At 45.9% G+C, this 16,703-nt stretch overlaps 2 protein-coding genes across 3 annotated transcripts in view; one reads left to right on the forward strand and one right to left on the reverse strand.

The window, feature by feature from the left end:
- Window positions 1–1,587, forward strand: part of ADAP1 (ArfGAP with dual PH domains 1) — a 62,788-nt gene extending 61,201 nt beyond the window's left edge. Inside the window, exon 11 of the mRNA XM_075767684.1 lies at window positions 275–1,587. Coding sequence (XP_075623799.1) covers window positions 275–303 — 29 coding nt within the window. The 3' untranslated portion in view covers window positions 304–1,587. The remainder of the gene's footprint in view (window positions 1–274) is intronic.
- A 1,540-nt stretch (window positions 1,588–3,127) lies between these two features.
- On the reverse strand, window positions 3,128–16,371 carry GET4 (guided entry of tail-anchored proteins factor 4). Of its 2 annotated transcripts, none has more exons than XM_075767687.1 (9): window positions 16,070–16,371; window positions 11,215–11,293; window positions 10,712–10,793; window positions 9,615–9,764; window positions 7,823–7,961; window positions 5,771–5,911; window positions 5,612–5,687; window positions 5,352–5,424; window positions 3,128–4,211 (listed from the first exon to the last, which is right to left on the reverse strand). In XM_075767687.1, exons 1-9 carry the CDS (start codon window positions 16,222–16,224, stop codon window positions 4,123–4,125), a joined length of 984 nt encoding a protein of 327 aa, XP_075623802.1. In that variant the 5' UTR covers window positions 16,225–16,371; the 3' UTR covers window positions 3,128–4,122. The 2 variants fall into 2 exon arrangements, with proteins under 2 accessions (XP_075623802.1, XP_075623803.1); XM_075767688.1 differs by having other exon boundaries at window positions 7,823–7,916; window positions 16,070–16,357.
- Between the last annotated feature and the right edge of the window lie 332 nt (window positions 16,372–16,703).

The following is a 16,703-nucleotide window of genomic DNA, read 5'->3' on the forward strand; positions in this document are numbered from 1 at the left end:
TGGGGAGGATGCAAAGTCTGTCCAAGCAGAGAGGGACTCACCCTGGGAGGAAGAGGAGGAGGATGGTATCCTTCCCTCTTTATCATCTTCCCATCCTGTCCGTGGTGCTTCAGGGGTGGTCGGTCACCCAGTTATAAGGATAATGGGGCGAAGGGGCATCAGCAAGACAAGGACCATCTGCGGGGTGGGCTTGCGCCGGGCTGTCGCTGCCTGCCAGTGCTTGTCCTGCTTTAACTCATTTTCTCTGGGTTGTTTTTTTTTTTTTTTCTTTCAGTGGAAGCCCATTTCAAACATAAACCTTAGCTGGGACTGGCTGGGCAGACCTGAGGAGTGAGCTTCTGTTTACAACACAACGTGGTTTTATTTGAAATGTTAAAAATAATGAATAATAATAACAGTAATAATATTAATAATAATACTTCCCTTTCCCCTCATCATTCACTTGATCATGCCGGAAACCAAGAAGGGTGGCAGTGAAACGTCGGAGAAGATGCTGATCCAACCCAAAATTTGGCTCTGTGGCTGCTCTGCGGGATGCACCGCTGGGACGGGTGGTCCTGCGACCCCGTCACCCCCCCCCACCCCAAAAAGGGGTGTCCCACCTGGCTTCGGCGGGAGAGCGAAGACTGCTGGTGGCCCATCTGGGGGGCGATGGGGCTTTTCCCCAGGAGCTGGTCCCTGGGGCTGGAGCTGAGCGAGCGTCCCCGCAGCCCCAGCTCTGCCCGCCCCTTCCCCGGGCACTGCGGGTCCCCGAGCGGTGACGTCCGCACCAACCCAAACGGTGATGCGTGAAATGGCATCGGGGTACACGATAAGTAAATTACCTCATCTGGGCGCGGTGGGGCCAATGGGATTTAGAAAGAGGAAATCAGCACCGTTGGCCTCGTTACCTGCTGAATGAGGGGCATGGAGGAGAGGTGCCCAGCGGGGGCAGAGCAGCATCGCCCCCCCCAGCCCTGTAAGGGGGACGCCGAGCCCCAAGACGATGCCGAGGAAGTGAAGCTTTTGGGGTTGGGGCCCGTGCTCTGCTCCCCAGGTCATTCCTGATTTATGGTTCAGGGGGTTCACCCCATTTTGGGAGCCCAGTGTGGGTGGAGGGGGGTTGAGCTTTAGGTGCGGTTTTGCTGACGGGCATTGTAAGAGCCTGTCGCAGCCCCGGCAGGCGCATCCCTCCAGCTGACGGCACGTTGCTTCTCCAGACTGGTGGTTGCACTTTTTTTTTTTTTCTCTCCAATAATTCTCTCAAATTTTTATGTTGATTTTTTTTTCTTGCCAAAAAAAAAAAAAAAAAAAGAAAAAAAAAGAAAAAGCTGCTTGAAGTGACGTTTCAGCGCCGTGTTGAGCACTGTAATTCCTGCGGTCGGGGCGGGCAGGCTGGGACCTGTACACCATGTGCTGGATTTTTACCCAAAACTGAAATTTCTGTCGTCCACTGAAGTACCAGCCCCAGACACGGACCTGTCCGACGCGTTTCTTACGTTGGTGTGTGTAAATGAGAGCATCTCATCGGCTGTATGCATTCGTTCTGTCACTGGTAAGACAACTGTGGTACTAAATGTCATTCAAACCAATAAATTATTATGTCAAGAGCTGTGGCTGTGTGGTGCTGGGACAGGGGAGGTGGGCTTAAAAAACAAATGAAAATGAGGTGAGGGTGCTGGCAGAGCCCTGGGGGTGCAGGACACCCACAAACCCATCATGCCCCCCTTGGGGCTGCCCAGCACGGCAGCTGCGCACACACATCGTATATATTATACTTATGTGGGTATATGTGTGTATTACAGTGTATCTTGTATATATATATCTAATACTCATTTTATATCTATGTATGCGTACATATACACAAAATATATTTCTTAGGAATCAGGTAGTAAATTCTATGAAAGCTGGAGTTGTGGTTGGGTAGTCACAATTATAAACTGTACAGTAGATACAGCGTAACATATACTATGCTTTTATGTGTGTGTGTAAGCTGAATATAGATCATACGAACACATGCATGTATATATGTAGTTATCATTAGACATATACATTTACAAATATATAAATGTATTTCATACACACATCTGTGTATGTATGGGGACATTTTTATAATTGCAAAGTTACAAAAGAATTTTATATTATAAATATATACGTGTGCATGCTTTATAGTTATAAATTACTTTATACCTGTATTTATAGTATAAATTTAAAATATATTGCAGCTAAACATACATATATCCACATGCATATGTGTATGCATAACTAGGTATTTATATTAAAATATTTATAAATACGTATTTTACACATGCAGTCACTCACACTTACTCAAAACCCCAGGGAGGTCAGAAGCAGGGAGAGGCCAGACTGGGCTACTTGTTTGTGGTATAGCTAGCGATAAAGATTGTGTGAGTGTATAATTAATAATAATATAATTAATATTAGAAATTACATGCCATACAATTAATTACCTATAAATTACAATACACACAGAAGGCTCTGTGTGTGTATGTGTGTATACACAGAGGCTCCCTGGCATGGAGCTGGGCACACGCAAGGTACAAATTGGGGAGGGTGCTCCGTCACTGCCGGACCCCTGTGGACACCTTAAGCTGCCCCGTGACGCGGCTCTTACCTGCTGCCAGCACCCCAGATCATTTATTAAATGTCTACGGCATCATCCCGGGCGAGGGGTTCTTCCCTGAATCGCTGCAACTCTGCACAATCCCCGTCTGGTCCAGACGTTGCAAAACCTAACTAAAACTTTGCCTTTAATATACCCAGGTAGAGCTGCAGCACCGAGGTCAAATGCGGAGGGAAAAAAAAAAAATACCAAGGCAAGTCAGGTCTCTGCTGGCAACACTCTTAGAAAGCAGCAATAGTGCACATCCCGGTATAAAGTGTTTATTTGAGACTTCACAATTAACACAAAGTCTTCCTTTCAATGCCTTTTCTTTTTCATACAGTCAATAAATTTGTATTAATCCCTCCCTCCCCCATGCATGATTGCTGTTTATTAATCTAAGCCTTTTTATTTTCATCGTGAAAAAATAAAGCGTTTCCCCACCAGTTCATCTGTTCACTGTACCACTGCCATCCGCTGTGCTGCGTTGAAGAGGAGGAGATGTAGAACGGCTATGCCTACCACTGGGGTTGAAGTTACTCCATTATTTATTGATTTATTCTTTTTTTACAGAAAGTGTTAAATGAATCAATCACCCAAGAAAAATAAATATATCATAAAGAACCTAAAGTTCTGCAGTATCCCTTTTCTTTACATACAGCTGCAGTTCAAACACATACGTTGCTCGTGGCAAATAATTTCATTTGCTATAATGCCATCACCTTTACGTATGGTTGTGAACTTACACTGAGAAAGAATCTGTTCCAAAGGAGTAGAGCCACGAGCCAAATTTCTATGCCTAGGCAACAGAGATCCACATGGAAGCCAATTACCTACGTTCCACTGATTGGCTTTTACTCGAGAGCAATTCAATCTTGTGCTTTTCAGGAAGTATCGGCTAAACACAGGCGTGGGCTCGGCCAGAGCCAGACGTTAAGGAGGGTGAAAGGCAGTATGAACGGCGAGCCCGATACTCACGGCCGTGGAAGCGAGTTCTCGGTATCAATGTCTCTCGGATGTGCATCTCAAATTATGCTGCTTGGCTCGTCTCGTAGTACTTTTGGCACCAGCCTCGCAAATAAATGATTTAATCACTCACCCTACCTTTCGAGATCTTCCTTGGAGATGGCAGAGGTCGAGGAGGCTTTCTCGTAACAAAGCCGGTACTGGTAGACCCTGAAGTACAGACCCATATCTATGCTTTACTGAATTACTGTGCAAAAGGGAATACTGCATCAGAAACCGTAGAAGACTATATTTTAATCAGTCACCAGCCGCTGTATCGGAAACCTGCTAACAATTGCTCCGATTGGTTCGTTTGGCTACTTTTTGTTGGTTTCTTTCTTTTTTTTTTTACATAAATAATATAGACCAAACATTATAAACATTTCAGCAACCATTTCTAAAAGACCGGAGGAGCCCTTTTAGGCGCCAAGAAACAACTGCAGGATTCAAATTCCAAAACTGTCTTTGGAGTCATCGAATCATCAGATTTACACCGCACCCAATGACAACAACATTCAGTCGAGCTCGATAGGACTGCTATCTTCCTGACCATCTTCTGCGTCGTCGTCTTCTCCAGTTCCCATCAGGCTGTTTAAAAGATTTCCTAGAATAAAATACAGGACAGTGAAAATTCCTGGGTTTACATTCTCAGAAACTTTTAACTATTCTCCTTCCATCCTGCTAGGGTGCAGATTTCAATAATACTAATTTTTAAAAAAAAAGAAAAAAAGGGGAGTTTGGAGTAAAATAGTCTCAGCAAGACATTAGCATTCCCACACCGGTTTCTATTACAAATTTATTGACTTGGGAAGCTCTATTTTGATACTGCTCGTTCTCTAAGAAGGAACTTCTCTAAGAGTACACTGGAAAAAAGCCACCAAAGTCACATACTTATGTACTATAGTTGCACCCTAAGACGGAAAACACCCCACAACTGAATGGGGAAAGACCCACCTCCAGCAGTGAAACTCAAAAACCAGCAATGGCCTGCACCACGCTATACAGAACTTGAGACGCAAGGGCATTTATGTACTCTCCCTGTTTTATTCCATTTAAAGAGCCCTGAACTGCTGAAAAGCTGTTATTTACATACAGGATCTATGACGGTCATGTTTTTCATCAGACTTTAGGTACCAGTGAATTGACAGTCGCAGGTAAAGCCTCAAGTCAGTTTACAAACACAAAAGCTTAGTTCTCTGGGAAAAACATTTGATTTTACAGAAGTAATCCAGTTTGATTTGCTCACATTTTACTCAAGAGCCAGGAAATTAGGGCTGAATTTCTCTATTCCCCTTCCTTTCTTGTAGAAGGGCAGTATGAATTTCAGAACTTCTACTTTGGGAAGGTTCATTTTATATCAGCACCGGTTAGATCTCTACCACAGTCCCAGACTTGACTTACTTAAGGAAAATCAGGCACTGAAATTTAAAGAAATTAAGCTTTAACACAACTAACATTTTTCTTTATATTTGGAAGTTATACTGTAATGTCAAAAATTAACCATGAGAGTCATCTACATGCTCCTCCCCTTCTCAAAGAAGAAAAGTCTACTAGTTTCACCAAATTAATTTTACATGCAACCAATTCATCTTGTATTCTACAGTAGGGACTGTTTCTACAAGCTATAAAAAACCTGCTATACCCGTTAGAACAAATCATCTGTTGCCAGCACAGCCGTTTTGTATAAGTCACTGCTCTGAAAAGACCGGTGGTACCTATAAACAATGGTCAACATAAACCTTACCTAGTAATCCTCCATAGGACGACGTCTGCTTGGGCGGGACTCCAAAGAAAAGCTGTCCTATTCTATCTAGGTACTGAAACGACACAAGATGAAGAACAATGTCAGCGGCTTAGTTTCCAGGAGGAAATACTATGGGCAGCAGTCACACCACACAAGCTAGATTATGGACTCCTATCTAGAAGTCATAAAACAGGAGACAATCAGCTATTATTTAACTAATTCTGTAGGTTAAATCCTGTTTACAACTATGAGTAACTCACCTCATTATACATGGGATCTCTTTTCAGTGAAGGTTGATACTGTTCACACAATACTGTAAATACTGTTAGTTTTCCACTGGAAAGGAAAAAACCGAAAATGTAATCTCAGTAACAACTGAAAAGGAAACCAAGAACAACACAAGAAAAATCAGACTGTACCCATCAACCGCCAACAACAGAAACCAGATGAAGTTTAGCAGTGGTTGAACAAAGGGCGGACCCTTTTCTATGGAAGGATGTTTCTGTGTGTATGTTGTAAAAACAACTGATGCGCTGGTCTTATTTTTTAAGCAGAGAAATCTGAAAAAGGAAACAGAACAGGGCAAGTTAAAAATAAAAGGCAGAGTAGTAGTTTTCAATGCAGAAAGAAAAGGGAAGCCAAATGCTCAACAATTTCGACTTCATTTGTGCATAGAAACCATCTCAGGCTTAAACTGATGGCAAAAACTTGAACTGGCAGAGGTGTACACTCTTGGCTATCAACCTAGGAAGGGGAACATCGCTACTAAATGACGCTGTGGAATAAGTGGATTGGGAGGGAGAACTGACATTAAATATTAATAGAATGAGTTTAACCAATACGTAAGCAGATTGTATACAGGACGGTTACTTAAAGAGGGCAGCAATTAAATCAAAATGTGGAAGGACTGGCCACCGCATAATTCAAATTAAACGTGACATTGCATTTACTGGTCCAGAGTTTACGATGCTGAGCTAAAAACCTAATTAAAGACCTCTTCTCCTGGTCCCATCCACTCCCAAACACATCCCCTGCCAGTGTCCAACAACTCTGTCATTCTCTTAGCACTACACCTCAGAATAACATGGCATCAGGATCACTACTACCCACGTCTAAAAGTCTCATGATAAAGCTGCACTTCGAGCTCCCAACCTGTTTGTCACCAGCTAACAGATCGACTTCCCGAACTGATCAAATCTTTGTTCGGGTCCAGGTAATTTAACTGGCAATCTCTGCAAGTCCCACAGGCCTAACAAGACTTTATCTGGGACAAATGCTGTCACACGCACTGGGAAAGCTGCCAGGAGCAGCCTCACGTTTGGTCGCAGGCTGGCCTCCAGTGCCGGACCCTTACATGTGCAAGGGCATTGGGCTCTTTCGCCTTACTGCTGAGCAAGGAACTGCAATTATTTTCATTAGAGTATAAACTGCTATGTAAGAGGATTTAGTACAGTAAGAGTATTTGTGATATAGGCTGGTAAAGGATGCAGTAGTAGTGCTGTATAAATACTGAAAAAATAATCTCTTGCTCATAACTTCTCCCCAGAACTCGCTCCCTTACAGAACAAAGCCCCATAAAACTGTTCAAGAGTCCTGCATTTCATACAGGATTTTCTACTGCTCAAAATCACTGCAATCTCTATCAACCAGCTATGAAAAGCAGGGCAAATCTGACATGACAGCTCACTGCTGCCAAGAGAGAGACAGACTTGCTCTCACCTCCTCTCTCTCCCCCAACACCTACTCTCTCCCTGACTCCCTGCTGCGCAGTCCTGTCTCCACCTCCTCCTCAGACTCCTCCAGGAGCTGCGTTCCCTGACTGAAGAAAACCATCAGCTGATTAAACACAGTAAAATTGGCTTTGTCAACCTAATTGTACATGAGCTCTGCAAAGGCACATAATAGCTTGCATTCCCACCTCCTACAACACAAATGCCAGAAGCAAATGAAAACCACCAGCAACTCTGTCAAATCAGGAACCGCTGCACTGCTGCTCACAGACCATGGTGACCCCAGACAAATTGTGTCTTAGGACAATAAGACTGAGAGCAAGTACTATGCTAAAGGTAAATATGAAGCCTACTTAGGTCCAGTCTCGGTAAGAACATCAAGGTAAGCCCTAACTAGACATGAAGTGGTGTTAACAAAGCTAACAATTGTGCTTTCAGGGTCAAACAGATTATATTAATTCTTCAGGCACTTAACGTGATTTCAGGTTTCAACCTTAATACATTGTGGTTTGTTTTTTGTTTTTTTTTCTTCTTTCCCCCATCTGACCAATTCACACCAGTTTTGAGATGGTTTTCTCTTCTTGTTAATACACCAAGTGAGCTTTGGAAGCTCTGGCCAGTTTCACAGTTTCTTTTGAAACGGATGCATGGTTAACATACAGTTATCGTGATTAAATTAGATTGGCCTCAAACACAGTGTCATCTCAGCAACATAAGTAAAAAAAAAAAGTTAACACCTACTGTAGTACTGCCTGTGCTACAAACATGTCCACCTCACTGCGATATCCCCTGGACGAGGAGTATTCTACTAGCATATTTGCACATCCCTCGCCATCTGTGGAGTGCAAGAAGTGATACCGAGATTCACTATAGTTTTGCTCTATAAAAGGAAAAAGAAAATGGCTTTTAAGAAATCAGTTCGTCATATCTGAACATAAAAACAAATTTGTTAGGCTGGTAGAAGAACAAGAGCTACACACAAGCTATATAAACAAGACAACTAGCAGAAAGAGAGTGGGCTTTTTCCTTTATAAGTTACAGACAATTTGTAAAGAGAGATAATAAATACGTTATCCTAAATACATTTAACAACTGCTATTAAATACAGTTTATTCAATGCGACCACAAAACATGGCCACCAGTGGGACAAACAGCTTGAGCTGTGGTCACATCACTTTGTCCAAGAGCACGGTGACACTTCACATGTTGTCGTTAGTGCTGCAGGGAGGAATTGGGTTCCACATTAGAGCATGTGCACCAAGAAGCCAAACAGCACCTTTGGTGTCCTTCTAAGCGCATGGAAAGAAGGCATTTCCTATTTTTAGCTTAGCCCACTCTCGCTATCAAAATTAAAATCGCTTCCATATGCTGAATAGAACAGCAATCATAGAGAAAAAAGGTGTAAGAAATCACAATGATTTGTTAGAACCTAACTTGCAGCAAAGCATCATGCAAAATGACTGTGATGACAAATCAAAACTGGAAAGCTGCTCATTTTTGGAATTCAGAAGCTTTGTTTTAAAAATCTGAGCCTTTTCTGATGAAACTCTCAAAAACTACAGACTAAGAAAACGCATGCGTTTGCCTCTTCAAAAGAACAGTGAGAAGACGGCTATAAAATGGGGATTTTTACTTTCAGAATGCAACTGTTTCTTATCCTAATCGTATCTCAGCTTCTATGCTCTGAGGAAAATCCTCTCTTTCTGGCTGGCAGCAGGCATCAAGCTAAGCTAAGTCCCACGAGAACAGCTACGGGATTGTGTACGGCACACGGAAAGGCAGTGAGCTGGAATGTTGACCATTGGGTCAGGACTGCTATATGAAACCACTACCGCCACTTTGCAGATACTGAAAAATTTAAAATAAACAAACAATCATCTTGCACAGTTATTAATTCATGAGAAACCACAGAAGAGATGGCATTTATTAAAACTGTTCTCACTCACCTTTGTATGTTCTGAACATAAGACTTTAAAAACTGACTATCATCCACAATGAAAATAATTATTTAGTGCATTTTTGGTTTATCTTACATCCCATTACAAGTGATAAAATCTGAAATAAATCAAAGGCAACAGCATTCATTCTGGAATAAGCCTGCTGGTCAACATCTCAAAAAATACCTAATTACAGATCCAAAGACAGTTTTGGATGCTAGGTGATGTATTTCAATCTTTGTCATGTTTATCCAGGATTTAAAAACAAAACAATAGAACAGCTTTGCTCCCCAAAAAATCTCCTTCTAATGACTCCATCAAATTGCCTTAGTGTCTAAAGGGTCAACCTTCCTTTTACAGAGCTTCACAGCAGCTGGGTTGTGCACTAATATAGTTACAGCCCTAGGTGGTGTGTGGTTTTGGGGTTTTTTTTGTTAGTAACATTAAGCTGATGTTATTGCAAAAATCAGGTAACAGCAGAAATCAATCACTTCCATCTCAGCTTCTTTAGATTATTTCCAAAGTAGATCTCTTATCATATCATACTTTCAACATTTTCACAACAAAACACAGAAAAGCAAGTTGATTTTTCTTACCTTTCCACAGGGTAATTGCTAGTAACTGGTGTAGTTTTGGATGTCCAAGCTTTCCTGATCCCCCGCTAGACCATTTTAGTGCTCTGGATACAAAAGCCACTCTTTCAGGAGAATTTGGATCCATTAAACTAAACAATTTAGCCAAGTTTTCTAGAAGCAATAAGATTCACAAATAATTAGCATTAATAGAAGTAGGATGACCTGCGGCTTCTAGTGCATCTTTAAGATACAGCATTTAAGTTACGGTGCTATTGTGTCGTTAAGCTCCCTTAACAGCTTTCATAAGACACCTTACAACAGAGTAACTTTGAACTTGAGCTACTTCTCATACATCAAGTCAATCTTGCATCTAAGTCAGCAATATTTGTACGATCCCTCCACAGCCAGAAGTTGTGCCTCGGGTCAACTTCCCTGCCTCGTGGTTTGGGACAGGACATCCTGGAGGACCCCGCAGTTCCAAGGAGGAGGAAAGACTGCAGGTTACGGGACTGCTTGTCACTCATGGGGAAGTTGTGAGGGACAGGGGGCTGTCCTTTGGAAGAGCACCACCAGAAGTCATAGATGGAATACAAAATGTCAGAGCTGATCTAAGTAAACAAAGAACAGCCTCTGTCTGTCCATCCCATCCACAAGTTGTTAGCAGGAGCCCATGCTGCACGAGTGGTCTGGCCAGGCTGCTCTTAGGAAGGTGTTCCTGAACTGTCTGCTTACCAAATCTCACGGTCGGGTGAGAAAAATTTCCCTGTGAACAGCTGAATCACAAATAACACACACACCGCCACACTGCTAGGGTGGGAAACCACCATCCACCAAAGCCCTGGGGACATCAGTGACTGCAGACAATACGTTACTGCTCTATCAAGGAAAGGACAATGCCACAAGACAGCAAAGTTTGTTCCAAGCATGCCCACAAAATTATCAGGAATCCATTATTCTCTAATAAAGTTTCTCCCAGTCTGTTTCTATGATGAAGGTAGCCCTCAGCCACGCGGGAGGGCACACAAAAAGGATTTCAGGTTTCAAGACTGTTAACAACAGTCCCTGTGAAGCGAAAGCACATCTGAACACCATCAAACCGAGTGCAAAGGTCACCTCACCTAGAAGGTCATCTGCTACTTTTGCATCCGATTTCTCCAAAGACTCCAAAACCAGCATGGACAGATCAGCAGCACTGTTTTGCTACAAAACAGACACATACAGGTAGTGATGGACATATCAGTAAATAAAAGAAAACATCAACCAGAATTTAGTCAGAGGCAGATTTAATACTTCTATCAACATCTCTAGCTAAGGCACAGTATCAAGTCTCAACCTTCCCTTATAAAAAAATTACAGTAATTTGACGGCATCAAAAGAGAAGCCTCCAAGAAAGCGAAACAAATGTGTTTACAATTATTGTTTGGATGCTGACAAACACTTCTGCTTTATGTTCCAGTTTGGCATAATCCTTCTTTGTGGAGAAAGGCTCAACACAGAGAAAAAACAAAAGATTACAAAGCAACTACCCCAAACATTTACCACTGAGAATTCACCAACCACCCCTCAAAATCTTTGAATAACAACCTCCCCCAAAACCACACACACAAAAACAGTGACTTACCTGGTTATGACTGAAGAACAGCAAAGCCCCTGAATACATTAGTTCTCTTGCTTCTGCATGTTTTCCTTGTGACATATACCTGGAAACAATGCCAAAACTTAGAGATCACTAGAACTTAAAATAAAGGCAATAAGGGTTTTATTTTTAAATCAGGCTAGTTTCAATAATGAGGTTCCTTTAACTGCAAGCTATGATTAGCTTTTGGCTCCAGACTTGATGGAATACAAGCGAAGTTTATCAAAATGAAAACCAAGAGCTTCAAAACTGATTTGGGCTGAAACAAAGAAAAGGAAATGATCCCAGGCGTTTGCCTGAGCAAAAGCTGCCAATGTACTGAACTACACCACTCAGATCGACACATCAGAGCCTCTGCCGAAACCACAGTGAAAAATTTTTGGAATACAGCAGGGACAGCTCGCACACCCAGCCCTCTCCTCACCGATGTCTCCTTTCTACTGGTTTAAGTCTCTCTGAGCAGTACTACCCTCTGCCAGGGGACATCGGCACAAACTCATCCTCTGCTGAACCGAAGAGCTTGTCTCTGATGGGCTCTAGGACGACAAGAGCAGCCAGCATGATTTACCAAGCAACACCTAGCAGTCACGAATTCACAAAAGGAACGAGTCTGGTCCCACAAATACAATGAAGCAAAACACACCAGCTGCAGCTTCTGCCCTCCTCACTCCAGAGTTAACCAAGAAACGAAGAATAGAAGAATTTGTTCCCCGTGGTTACCTCAAGAGCAGGAGCCTCTTACCACGGTGCTGTGCTTGCAGCTTCCTGCACATCATTACTGTAAGTAGCTAAAGGTCTTGGGTAGTCACATCCCTCGATTATTACTGCAGCAGTTCCTATAAAAGCAGTTAAGGTGCGGCAGCAGATACAGTTTCCGATTTCCATTTCTCTTAACTATTTTTCAAAAAGCATGTTTTCTGACTAGGTAACAACAACAGCCAATTTGCTCATATCAGAAAAGAGAAGATGTCAGTTCTACTGCACTGCTTTAGTATCTGCAGTATTTGGTTTGTCCTCTACGACCCCCTCTCTGCTCCTGCAGCGGCGAGGCCCCCCCTTACAGCAGATCCGATGTGGGGTAACCGAGTGGGGTCACACTAACTGGAGGGAACAGGAGCAAACGGTGGATCTCAAAAGCCCTTGTGCTGCAGGTAAGGCTCCTGTCACAAGCGACAGCCCCAGGGACAAGTCCTACCCATAACATGGGATCAGAAACAATGAAGGGAGGAGAGTCCTCCCACCCTGCTCATCGGCTTCCAACAGCCCCCAGGTCCTGTATCCAAACCAGCAGAACTGCAGTAACGGATGGCACAATGGTGGGGTGTTGGAATAAGTATCCTCAACAATTCACATTTGCAATCACCACAGCAAACACTCCGCACGCGAGTCAAACGCATCGGCAGCTCCACTGTTTTTATAGTTGGCCTCACATCCAGGTTTGCTTCTAGGCGTGTGACCCCCAATCTCAGTGCGGATCCCCTTCCACAAATCCTACTTTCAGCAGATTCCCAATGCTACTTGGGAGCCCCTGATCTGGGAATTATTACACCAGATAATAACAGATGTTGAAAACAGCTTTACAATATGACATACATATAAAAGAGTTGGGTTGGTTTCTTTAAAAGAACTTTCATTTTAAAAGTTTTTTAAATAGAAATAAGTATTCATGACATTGATTTAAATGGCTTTTAGAATGAGAGAAATCCTGGAACAGATTTTTCATACCAGAAAAAGTACCTACAAGGATCAGGAAAACAGAAACCAATGTCACAGGGATGTTAAACTTGGAAGTTTGACTCAGTCACCAAATCAGAGACAAGTCCAGCCCAGCCAGCCCGTGCAGTAACAAGGCCGGCCCAGGTACTCCTGTCCCGAGGAAGGAGCAGAGGCCTCGTGGCTCCAGGTCAGACAGGAACAGCAGTTTTCCACCTGCTCCGTGGATGAGAGGGCGGGATAAGAAGTCTGCAGGAGGCGGGCTCATGGTAATCCTTCCTCCTCCACTTCTTGCCCTCCTCCGCCCTCAAATATATCTCATTTTGTGACTTTTGAAACTCTGAGTCAGGATTTCAAGTTTAACACTGTCGTGGTTTAGCTCCGGCTGGCAACTATGCACCATGCAGCTGCTCGCTCACTCCTCCGTGATGGGATGGGGAGAAAATTGGAAGAGTAGAAGTGAGAAAACTCGTGGGTTGAGATAAAAACAGTTTAATAGGACAAACACAAAAAGGAAAATAATAACATATACAAAACAAGTGATGAATAGCACAATTTCTTATCACCCAAAGTCGATGCTATGCATGACCCCCAGCTGCACAGCCTCCCAGTCTACACGCACAAGCAAAACAAGACAAGGAATTCATTCCCCACTTCCCATGGGCAGGCAGGTGTTCAGCCGTCTCCAGGAAAGCAGGGCTCCATCATGCGTAACAGTTACTTGGGAAGACAAATGCCATCACTTCAAAGTCAATGCTGCACAAGACCCCCCAGCTGCCCCACCTCTCAGCCCACGCGTTATATACGGAGCATGACGTCACATGGTATGGAATATCCCTTTGGCCAGTTGGGGTCAGCTGTCCTGGCCGTGTCCCCTCCCAGCTCCTTGCATGTTCCCAGCCTCCTCCTTGGCAGGGCAGTATGAAAAGCTGAAAAGTCCTTGACTGCTTGGCAACTAAAACCATCAGTGTGTTATCAACAATATTCTCCTAAATCCAAAACACAGCACTATAGCAGCTGCTAGGAAGAGAATTAACTCTATCCCTGGTGTAACCAGGACAAACACACACCTCATGACAGAACAGACTAATGTTTTACAGGCTGGTGGTGTTTAAAAGGAGTAAGCACTGGCTGTCCCAATTACAATTTCACAGCTGGAATCTTCTCACTCCGTGTTAATGTGTCTCTGGAAAACCGCTGACATTTAACATACATTTTATGAAGGACAGACCAGACTATCCAGGACTCTTTTTTTGGCCTCAGTGACTTTCCAAACAAGTTTCACAATCACATTACATCTTTTTGCCTAGAAGGAAACCCTAGCTATGCAAATGTCACCTTTTCACTTAACTGAGCGCCTCCTTTCGCTTGCATTTAAAACGGAAAAGGCAGGATCTTTGATTCCAAATTAATTCAGGGAGGCTTAAGCAAAGTATGTGAGCTAATACATTCAGAAGACTGGATGAGAAGTGACCTGCTGAGCCAAGTCATCTTACACCACCACAGCCATCACATCACATAATCCTTACTATAAAATAGGCCATGCTTTGTCTTAAATTTATTCTCTGTACAATTTAAGACTTAAGGCCTCAATGGTGCCCTCGCTGATCCCATCAGATGGCTATGGCAGAACACAACTGCTTTAATTCAATGGTGCTTGGTGTACAGGGTAGGACAGGCTACCTAACGTGCACTGGCAGCAGCAGGACTACGCACCCAGGACTCTCCTCCCCGCAGACCCGGCTGCTATTTTGCCGTGTATACCCACAGACCTGTTCCCTTTCTAACTTAGATGAGGACAGGCAACACGTGACTGAGCTATAAGACTCAGAAATCAGTTTTTCTACCTGTCCTCCCCCAGCAGAGCCACAGGTAAATAAAGCTGGGACCAACTGAGGAAGCCCCCAGAAGAGATATTCTTATTCTTGGCCTTGAAAGCAAGGGTCTACATTTTAAATTTGGATGAGAGAAAGGGTGCCTACCACAAGTTGCAGTGGATGTGAAAAACAAATGAAAAAAGGAATCTAAAAGAGTTTTGCAGTAAAAGTAAATTTCTCATGACATAACAGCATGTAGTAATATTTCTGAATAAATGCCCAGGCCTGCTCTACTTAAGTCATCGTCATGTACACAAATATTACATCAACTAGAATTTATTCTAAAAAAAAATCCTCTGTGCAGGTGATTCTTGCAATCCTCACAGCTGCGCTTTCCTAAAAGCGGTACCAGAGGGTGACTACCATGCAGCAATAGCCCTGGCTGAGCAACACTCAACCCAGAACCTTAAAACCCTGGAACAACCCGCTCTGCAGCCGGGCTGGCATTCGGAAGAAGCCGGCTGTTGAGGTGTCGGCTGCCTGAGGGGCTCACGGATGGCCCTGGAGCCGGGGCCTCGGGAAGGGCCCAGACCCGGGCCCCCAGGGGATGCCCTGGGGAGGCAGACCGAGGCCATCCTGCCTGACACGGGAGCCCTTCCTCGGCCTCCTCGGGACCCGGGGCCGCCAAGGGACGTTTAGGAACGTGGGGCAAAATAAAGCTCTGTCCGTGACCGCTGGGCAGTATGACGCAACACGCCCCCTGCACGTCAACAAGACGGGACGGGACGGTGGTCTCCCGAGAGGCGACGGCAGGGAGCTCCCGCCGTGTCCTGCTGCCGCCGCCGCAGCCCCCTCCCTCAGCCAGCCCTGAGGGGTCGGGTCGGGCCGCTGGGCCCGGCCACACCGCGGTGGGAGTTCACCTTCAAACCCCGGCGAGCAGCGGCTCCCCACGCCGCCCCCAAGCCCTCTCACACAGCCGCCGCGCCCCTCCAGCGCCGGCTGGGCAAGACCGGAGGGAGAAGGGGAAGGAGGCGGCCGGACCGGGGCTCCCCGCGGGCCGCCCCCTGCCCTCAGGCCGGGCCCGGGCCCAGCTTGGGCCGGCGCCGCTCGCCCTGCACTCCGCGGCACGTACCCGCCCCACCCCGCCCCCCCACGGCCCAATAAGAGAGCAGGAGGCGGAGATGGGCAGAAGCGGCAGCCAATGGCGGGCGGGCGTGGGCACGGCGGGCGGCAGCAGGGTAGAGTGCGTGGGAAGGCTCTGGAAGGCCGGGCGGGGGAGGGGCAGGGCGGCGGGCCGGGCCGGGCCGTACCTGAAGAAGAGCGTCCGGTACATCTGGTGCGCCTCGTAGTAGTCGCCCTTCTCGACGCTGGCGCGCAGCTTGCCCTCCACGCGCTGCACGCCGCCGCGGTTCCTGCCGCCGCCTTTCCCGGCTTCCTGCTCCGCCGCCATAATCGCCGCCGCCATCAACGCGGAGGAGGGGGAGGGAAGGGCGGGGGGGGGGGGGGGACCGCGGGCGCAGACGCACGCAGCCCCGAAGCGGCGTCGGGGGCCGCCCGCCTCGCCGCCCGGCTTCCGCCCACTCTGACGGCGGCCTGCGAGGCTCAGGAGACGCGGCTGCGCGGAGGAGCGTTTCGTCACGTGACGTGCCGGGGGCGGGGCCGGGCCCGGAGCAGCCGCGGGGTCCGTTGCCCAGGGGCCCGGGCCGGGGCCGAGCATCGCGGCAGCCGTCAGGACGGCACCGAGCGGAGAGGCCACAGCCGCAGGCAAGGGAAGGCCGAGGGGCCAAGGCCTGTGCCCCAGCCAGGCTGTCAGCCCCGAGCAAGGCAGGGCCTGGGAAACAGGGGGGGAGTTACGGAGTGCAGGAGCGCTGCTGGGGCTCAGGGGTTTAAAAACAAACGTTTGAAACCTGCATTGCACCAGGCAGCTACTGACCTGTGGTTCTC

Source organism: Balearica regulorum, chromosome 15 (assembly GCF_011004875.1).
Source record: "Balearica regulorum gibbericeps isolate bBalReg1 chromosome 15, bBalReg1.pri, whole genome shotgun sequence".
Lineage (NCBI taxonomy): Eukaryota > Metazoa > Chordata > Aves > Gruiformes > Gruidae > Balearica > Balearica regulorum.

Excerpts from the sequence above, each read along its gene's own strand:
- GET4 (XM_075767687.1), bottom strand. The coding sequence starts at position 16,224 with ATGGCGGCGGCGATTATGGCGGCGGAGCAGGAAGCCGGGAAAGGCGGC. Across the intron at positions 11,294-16,069 it reads TACCGGACGCTCTTCTTCAG|GTATATGTCACAAGGAAAAC; the intron begins GTACGGCCCGGC and ends CATTGTTTCCAG. Across the intron at positions 9,765-10,711 it reads AGTAGCAGATGACCTTCTAG|AAAACTTGGCTAAATTGTTT; the intron begins GTGAGGTGACCT and ends TATTGCTTCTAG.